Raw genomic sequence first — 9,329 nt, forward strand, 5'->3', positions numbered from 1 at the left:
GGGTCCCGGGCAACACCCCCCCCCCCCAGCGCTTCTGCCCCCGCATCAGCACTGGGAACAGGGACTCTGCCCTGCTGCCACTTGCCAGCCGGTGTGGGATGTGGGCACAGCAGCACTGGGAGCAGGAGCTATACCCTGCTGCCACTTGCCCCTTCTGCCTGGAGCAAGTTGCGCTTGCATCTCCCTGCCCCAACTGGGCAAGTGGCTGCAGGGCAGAGCCCCTGCTCTGAGTGCTGCCGTGCCTGCATCCTGCACCCCCCTGCCCCCCTCCCTGAATAATGTGCACCTCCGCCCTGACTGGGCAGCTTGTCCCAGCCGCAGTCCCTCCCCCACACCCCTTCCCTCCCCTAACCCCAACAGACTTATCAGCTGGAGGCAGCTGTGTCAGGGGCCTGTTCAGCCCACAGCCAAATCTCCAAAGCAGCTGAACCTTTTCTGAAACTTTTCCGTCTATTCGGATGCTTCAGATCAATTTGGAGCTTTTAATTGGTCTCCCAGTTCGATTTGGATTCAGAGATTTGGTCCCCAAAGCGGGATGAATCTTCCCCCGAATCGAATCAGCTACTGAAACTTCGCACAGACCTACTAATTTCCTACTTTTTTGTACAGTGACACATTATAGACTCTACAGTTACACAAATTACAAAAGTATTGTTCAGCAGTTGGAGATGCATAGCCTGCAGGCTAGATCTAGCCTGCAAAGCCAGGGGGCTTTGGTGAAGGCCTTTTGCAGCGTCTTGGGGAAGGACAAGGAGGCTTCACCCAGGCAGCAGGGAAAAGCAGCAGCACTGGAGAGTGGAGTGGTGACTGCAGTTCTGGCTGGGGTTGACAATAACCTGTGTTTCATTAAAGTAGGTAAACTTCCTTAAAGCAGCCCCGTGCTGCTGAACATTGACCTCTGTTCTAGTCTATATGAAGTAGGTAATTTAAAAAAACAAGGTGGGTGGGAAGCAAACAGTTTAGAGGAAATGGGTATTGTGTGTGAAATATGAAGAGTAGTGAAGTGAAGGAATCTGCAAAGGTGTATTAGCAGTGATAAAATATACAGTTCCAGGGCTTTATTGATGTGAATGTTTAAACTAACTTCCTTTAGTTTAGTTGAATTGATGGGAATTATTTGAGTAACATTTAACTTTTTCCAGCAATTAAATCTTATCAGGAAGAGAGGGGTTTCGTTTTTAACCGTAAATAGACCGTATCTTGGAGTACAGTAAACAAATTGTGCCAAGTTAAGAGGGATGAGAAGACTTACTGTTTATCAGCTGCTCTGCAGTAATTTAGTTTTGTTTCATTCATGTTTAAGTTGCTCCATCTTATCTTTCACTTATCATGGGATGGGAACAGAACATATTAAACAGCTACCACAAAGTTGCCAAAGAATAACTTAAACTGTTCTGTGATGTTTTCTGAATTACTCTGTGCTGCTCAGTTTCTTCTTGAAGTGTGTAAGAAGTTTAGATTTATGTTACAAGAATGGCTAGTTGGAATGCAGAGGTACATACTCAGTTGGCCTGTTTCATTTCCTACAGCAGCTGTGTTTTGTGGTTTTAAAAAATCATAATAGCTTGTAACACTAAGTGGTAGAAAATGTTGCATGACTTGGATTCACTGTAATGATGAATGCAAATCAGACCTGTATGTAAGCTTTCTAGTTCTAACTTCCAAAAATGAACCATGGTGGAAAGCCAAGTGGTGGGTAGAAATATATAGTGGTATAGTATGGAGTAGAATATTTTTGGAGAAAATGTGTTTTGTTTTTTTTGTTTTTTTCTTTCAGAAATATTGTTTATAAGTTTTCACATATATAGTCCCCTACTGCAGCAGCATCAAACAGAAAGAAGATGGCGAGCCATCTTCCCTGTCAGCAGATTGGGGTGGATCATCTGGCCAGGGCTTCTCACCGCAGCTGCCAGAACCACTGTCAACGCAGCCAGTTCCCAAGGGGTTAACACCACGGCTGATTACCTTCATTCCTTTTCCTCTTGCTGACCGTCAGTTTTCATCAGTGGCTATCAAAAACCTTAAATTGAGTGACAGGAACAGCAGAGGTGAGCAGCCCTAGCATTAACCTTCTGGGTGCTGGTGGTGCCCAGAGTGGCTTTAGCAGCCACAGTGAGAAGCCCCATTGACTGGATGATCCACCTCTGTGGGCTGCATCCCATCCATAAACTGTATGGCTGACACCCCGGTTTAGTGTCTTTTTTTTGTTTATTATCCCTTTCTTTCACAGACGGGTCAGTGTCAGGTCAAGTAACCTCTTATTTCAGTTGTATAGAGGTTAATGTGTAGGTGTATAAGCAAATATAGCTTCTAGCTACTCTTTTACAAAGAGCTACTCTTTTACAGGCATTCCACATAGCACAAACATGTCTTGGATCTAAAAGGTCCTGTCCTTCATTATAGAAATTAATTCTTACAAGCCTAATATGATGCCTAGTATCATAACTGACTATACAATGCAGGGTCTGGTTCAGGCTTAAGATAAATAGTTACAAATGTGTAGCAGAAATAGGGGGAAAGGGCATATGCATACTTTAAAAAAAAAAAAAGAAGAAGAAATGTGGTATAACTTTTCATACAGATTCTCCTGAGTTTCAGGGAGTTTATGTATTCGATCTACCTCCTGCTGTCTTAACATCGCTTGCCTGCCTCGGGGATAATGTACGTTCCTTGGGTGTGTTTTACATGCCTTGGCAAATTCTGTTAGTTAAGATCAAATACGAAATTTAACATATATTAGAGAATTTATAAAGTTTTCTTCCAAATCAGTTATGTTAAGCAGTAGGGTAAAAATCTTTCCTGTGAAACACCTCGTCACATTATATTATTTTCCTTGTTTGGTGACTAACACTACATTGGGTGGGGTTTTGGGGTTTTTTAGGGTTCAGCGGATCCTCTAAACAGTGCTTTTCATTTGACGTACAACATGGTATTGAACTTGCTGCGAGTAGAGGAGATTAACCCTGAATACATGTTAGAAAAATCCTTTTATCAATTTCAACACTACAGAGCTATTCCAGGAGTAGTAGAGAGTAAGTATTATTGTGTTATACACAGCTTCATGATGATTTGTATAAAGTTTGTTTTAACTGTACAGTTAGTTAAAGTACTGTAATGTTTGTAATGAAAGTCCAACTGAAATTCTCTTTCCCCATCAACAAAGTCCCTGGAATGCTTAGGAGTTTGTTGTTGAGGGGGAGAGACTTATTGAGAGGGTTTTTCTTAATTTGCAGGGAGAGGTTCCTTTTTCTGTTCTATAATTAACATCTGAGCCATGTTAAACAATATTGATTGTCTAGGGAGGGTCCATTCCCCTCTAAATAAGACAGACATGTCATAAATGTGTGGAAGAGGACCAAACAATAAATAAGACTCCTGGGGCTCCTGAGAGATGAAGACAAGTACATCTCATGGTTCTTTGTTTCATATTTAAAAACCTGGATAAAAAACATTGATATAAGCTGTCAAGTTTAATTCAGTGTCTAAATCAAAACCAAAGCACACAGTGTCTAAATCACAGATTCTTATCCAGGGTGCTAAAAGACCCTTTCAAGCATGCTGCACCACTGCTGGTGCCCCTGCCAAATTAAAGTGCCCCAGCACCTGGAAGTGGCTACTATAGGAGGAGGTGCCCCACTACAGCCCAGCCTGACAGGAGGTGATGTAGCAGAGAAGGGCAAAGGGGTCACAGGCCCATAGTGCTGATTTATAGGGGGGTACCCCCAGGCTCCCTCTGCCTGCTTGTGCCCTGGGCCAGCGTTTCCCAAATCCAGGAGGTACTCTCACAACCCCTAGGGGTCCCCTCTTCCTGCTGTGTGTGTCTTACTGTAGGGGTTGTAAGAACAGCCCTTGGCACAGGTCAGGGAATGCCCAGTTGGCAGCTTGGGTATTGCAAAGGATGTGCAGAGAAATGCATGGAGCATGGCAGAGAAGACAGACGAGCTGGACCAGCTCCACCACAGCAGGTGGAAGGGACCCAGAGGGGGAAATGAGTGTGCCTGCCAGGGTTGAGAAACGCTGTCCCAGGGCACAAGCCCTACTAGTTACATCTCTGGGAGGGGATGTTGGACAGCATACATTGCATCCACTCACATGATCAAGAGGCAGCAGGGTAGGCCCTATGAGGAGAGGCTGCGGGACCTGAACCTGTTCAGCCTTCACAAAAGAAGGCTGAGAGGGGATCTGGTGTCTGCCTATGAACTTGCCAAGGGGGACCACCAGGCAGTGGGAGAGTCCCTGTTCCCCCGAGCACTACCGGGAGTAACAAGGAATAACGGCCATAAGTTGACTGAGAGTAGATTCAAGCTAGACATCAGGAGGCACTACTTCACAGTCAGGGCAGCTAGGAGCTGGAACCAGCTTCCAAGGAAAGTGGTGCTTGCCCCTACCCTGGGGTCTTCAAAAGGAGGCTAGACAGTCACCTAGCCGGGGTCGTTTGACCCCAGCATCCTTTCCTGCCCTGATGATCTGCTCAGGTCCCTTCCTACCCTACCAACTATGAAACTATAAGTGCTGCCCCTGCTTGCCTCAGCTTGGGTAAGGCAGCGCTACTCCAAGACTCCAGTGCCAGTTGCCCCAGCTGGACCTAGGGCCCCAGAACTTCGGAACGCTCCTGGGCTTGCCCTGGAACAGCAGGCACTGGCTGAGGCTGCAATACAACCCTGATTTTTCTTGCTCTGTAGCTCAGCCATGCCAAAACTGCCTCCAATTCAGCTGTGCCATCTCCCCGTCTCAAGAACCCCATGGGACCCCAAGCTCTAATCTGCGAGTCCTAGGACAGATTGGGTGAAGGAGATACCTGCTGCCCTCTGCACTCACAATGTTCTAGGGCAGGCACTGGCTCTCTGTGGCATAACAGACAAGTTTGTGTATGAGAGACAGACAGATACACATAGACAATGTATATCACATACACATGAACATATGTAGTGTGTAAATAGATTGAGAGAAAGAGAGATGAATATATAAGCTATTTTGTACAGAAATAAATGCATTCATTTTTAAAATGGGATGCCACTAAATTCAGGAAAGTCATGGAGGGATACCTTGAATCTAAAAAAAAAGATAGAGAACAACTGGTCTGAAGCAACAGAAAAAACAGAATAAAATTAACCTGTCAGCTTGGAAATGTTCACATACAAAGCAAAATCCAGATCCTTGTCTTTGCTCTCTGGAGTTGCCAGATTTGTGAGCCACACTGACTGCTTTCAGCTATGTATTTCTGAAGATCAATTTCTCCCTATCCTACCACCACACGCATCAGTTTTGAAAATGCTTCGTCAGCCAATTTTTTGATAGCTTGACAGCTTTATATTCAGCAAAACCTCAGAAACACAACAGATGCATCTACTTCACCTGGCAGTGAAGAATGAACTGTATCTGCTCATTACAGTGGGGGGAGAACAATAAATCCCCATTTTTGGCATCCCTTTACATTGTGTGTCAAATTTCAGGGTTCGCACTTAATACAGCAGTTACATATAGCTTGCATTTCTCAGAACAGTTTGTATCTGTGGACATACCCAACTTTCTTTTCCCATAGTATTACTACAAAAAACTCAGCCAGAGAGCATTCTTGGTGTTCCTGAGAAATTATATACCAGGTACCAAGCTCTGCTTTAGAATTATGTGGGTGCCACAATCGCAATTAATCTTACAAAATGCAGTAGGAATCATTTAGGCCATAGGTTCAAAACAGTCCATAAATTTCTATTATAAGCAATGTTCTCTAAAAACATGATAGCTAAAATGACAAAATACACCAATGTGTGCTGTCCTTGCTGCTTATATACATTCAAAAATAGCCTGCAATAGGAAGGTTGAGAGAAGGAAGACTCTTTCAAGTTACTCATTGGTCTGTGTCATATTTTAATATCACTAGTATAATATAAGCAGGCACATGGCTTAAAGTTGGGACTGCAGCTTGATTTGTGTGGTTAATATGGGCAGTTGAGGAGGAAGTGAATCTACAATAGCCAGGACTAGAAAGGATATTCAGCCTGTTGCAGAGTTTTATAATCAGTTTGGCGAAACTCTTTCTTTTTTTAATGTGTAAAATAAATAAATACATAAATAAATAAAAATTCCACGATGGTTCATAATCTAGAACTGTTTTCTGGTAATATGATGTGTGTTTGCAATTGCTGAAATCTTAGATTTCTAAAATAAGTAAATGGGATGCCACAGTTAATTTAGATTCCATTTTGTTGGATTGGTATGGATCTCAGGAGATCAACTAGTCCACTTCCTTGTACTGAGGCATGGTCAGATATACTAGATGTTTGTCTAACCTACTCAAAAACTTCCAAAGGAAGTTTCAGCCTCCCAAGATAGCCTGTTTCAGGTTTTTTGTATTCTTGTACTTAGATAGTTTTGTTTTGTTTTCATAACAGTGAGCCTAAATCTTTTTTTGCTGCAATTTGAAATTATTATGTCTTGCCGTAACACCAGTGGATATGGCAAACACTTGATTCATCACTATTCTCTTTATAGCAATCTTTACGTATTTGAAGACTGCCATCATGTCCTCCCTCGGTTTTCTCTTTTCCAAACTGAATAAACCCAGTTTCTTCAACTGTTTTGCATAAGTCATGTTTTCTAAACTTCTAATCATTCTTGTTTGTCCTCCTCCAATTGTCCACATCTTTCTGTGCATAAAACTGGATGCAGTACTCTAGCTGAAGTATCACTAGCATAGAGTAAAATGATTATCTCCTGCATCATACATACAGTAGTTTTGTTAATATACCCCATAAGGTTTGCTTTTTTGCAACAGCATCATATTGTTGACTTGTGCAAGCTTGATCTATTGTAAACCCAGTTATCGTCCTATTACTGTAGTAACTGCCAGTTTTCTGCACTTGTTTCCAACAATTTGATGGACTGTCACTGTCCTGCCCTGTTGTTGTTCCAACAGCCACATCCAGTACTAAATTCCTTCATTTTCACCGGGCCCTGTCCTTTGGATTACTGTTTAATTGTTCAGAACAATACCTATATAATCTGCTCCAGGATGGGTGATCTGTAGTAGACTTCTACCTTTAAGAGGGAGGAGAGGAGCATTTCTTGACCAGCTGTGCATTGTTGCCTGGGGTGGAGGGTACAGTCCAGGCTGTTGTTCAAGCAACAAGACTGGGATGACCTATCTCAAACTAAAAATTAAGATGTTCTCCAGGTGCAAGAAATTCATAGTTTCATAGATGTTAGGGTCAGAAGGGACCTCAATAGATCATCAAGTCCAATCCCCTGCCCTGGTAGTACTGGGAGTAGGTATCATCACTTTTAGTGAGGTATCTATAGATCACAGATCTACCCAATGTAGATGGCCTTGAGATCACTGACCTAATTCAGTATAGCTGATATTAAGGAACAAATCCATTCCTAACTCCTGTCTGTTGTAAGTAGTTTTGATGTACAGCAGTATTAGGGATTGAGGAGTCTTGATCAGACTGGCTCTAAGGCTGGCTCAAAACTCTGACTTTGGCTTATTTGCATTGGAGTTCTTTGTCCCCTGCTTGGAAGGGGAAGCAAAGGAAATGTGTCAGTAAATTTCCTGGCTCTCATGCAGTATCGGTGTAATTATTTCTCTGTTAGCACTTTTGGACACTGACTTCTATGAATTCATCTTAATGGGAAAAGTGGGGAATCTTTGTTTGTTTGTTTCCATTCATGTAAATGAGAACTACTTGGTGATTCTTTGGTTAACTCTAGCACGGGTCGTTTCTTTGTTGTTTCACTATAGCCTTTGGTGCCAGAGAAAATTTTCCCATTGAAGAGATTAAACCTTCATTACCAAGGGCCTTTATCCCTAGTCTGCTGTCATCAAAAAAGATTTAGCTTCATGTTTGGTATATTTGATCTTTTTATAATCTTGCTTGTACTCTGTCAGACTTCAGCAAATGTATCCTATTCCAGAGATCTCCAGGGATCTTCTGGAAACAGGTTAAATTTGCTGCACTTGTCCTTTCAATAGAGAGCTTAGAAGAGGATTAACTTCTTCTCCTAGATGGTGACTCAGAAATACCATCTTTATTCTCATCTTCATTGGATGAGCCTGAGGTTCTCAGTAACTGATTTCCCTTGGCAACATAAAGGGCTTCCAGTATCTATGTGGACCCTGAGTCCTTAAAACTAAAACTCGCTATAGTCCCGAGGATTTCTCAGTGTTCTGCAGCCCAACCATGTAAGCTTTGTAAATCTCAATGTACTTTACAAAAGAGGTTGGGGAATGAGACACAGAGAAGATAAGTGTCACAGTAAGTCTAGTAGAGATGGGAAGAGAACCTATCTTGACTCTGTCCCATGTCCTGTTCTGTGCTATCGGCTGCCTTCCATATATAGGAATAGAAGAGATTGCTTTGTGTTTACAAAGAGTCAGATGTGTTTGGCTCTTGGGACTGTTGTGCATATGCCAGTGTTTTCAAGGAAATTAATATCTAAATTCCTGTTTTCATAAAGCTTGTACATATACATGTGGCTTATGGATCTGTAACTTTCATAGTATTTGGATATAAATTTCAGTGGACAATTTGCTAAATCTCTAGGGTTTCCAAAAGGGTTCATAGACTTCATAGACATTAGGGCTGGAAGGGACCTTGGAAGATTATTGAGTCCAGCCCCCCGCCCGAAGGCAGGAAGTCAGCTGGGGTCATAGGATCTCAGCAAGATAAGCATCCAATTTTTTCTTAAAGGTGTTCAATGTAGATGCTTGAACCGCCTCCAATGGCAGTCTATTCCAGACCTTGGGGACTCAGACAGTAAAGAAATTCTTCCTTATATCCAGCCTGAACCAGTCTTGCAGTAGTTTATAACCGTTCGACTTCATCATCCCTTGGGGCGCTCTAGTGAATAAACGTTCCCCCAGATACTGGTGGTCACCCCTGATAAACTTATAGGTGGCCATCAGATCACCCCTGAGCCTGCACTTTTCCAGACTAAAGAGCCCCATAGATCTCAGCCTGTCATCGTAGGCCTGTTTTCCTGACCTCTGATCATGCGCGTGGCTCTTCTCTGGACTCTCTCAAGCTTCTCCACATCCTTTTTGAATTGTGGGGCCCGAAACTGGACTCAGTACTCCAGCTGGGGCCTCACCAAGGCCAAGTACAAGGGGAGATGACGTCCCGGGTTTTGCTTGAGAAGCATCTATGGATGCAAGCCAGCGTTTTGCTCGCTTTACCAGCAGCAGTATCACACTGCAGGCTCATATTCATCTTGTGGTCAATCATGACCCCCAAGTCCCTTTTGTCCATAGTGCTAGCTAATGTAGCACTGCTGAGCCTATAAGGATGCTGCAGGTTTTTCCTCCCAAGGTGGAGAACCTTGCATTTTTC

At 43.1% G+C, this 9,329-nt stretch overlaps 1 protein-coding gene across 1 annotated transcript in view; it reads left to right on the plus strand.

Moving 5' to 3' along the window:
• Nucleotides 1-9,329, plus strand: part of MTREX (Mtr4 exosome RNA helicase) — a 98,048-nt gene that overhangs the window by 47,750 nt on the left and 40,969 nt on the right. The window contains exon 16 of the mRNA XM_025196145.1: nt 2,882-3,032. Coding sequence (XP_025051930.1) covers nt 2,882-3,032 — 151 coding nt within the window. The remainder of the gene's footprint in view (nt 1-2,881; nt 3,033-9,329) is intronic.

The sequence above is a fragment of the Alligator sinensis genome, unplaced genomic scaffold (assembly GCF_000455745.1).
Source record: "Alligator sinensis unplaced genomic scaffold, ASM45574v1 scaffold573_1, whole genome shotgun sequence".
Lineage (NCBI taxonomy): Eukaryota > Metazoa > Chordata > Crocodylia > Alligatoridae > Alligator > Alligator sinensis.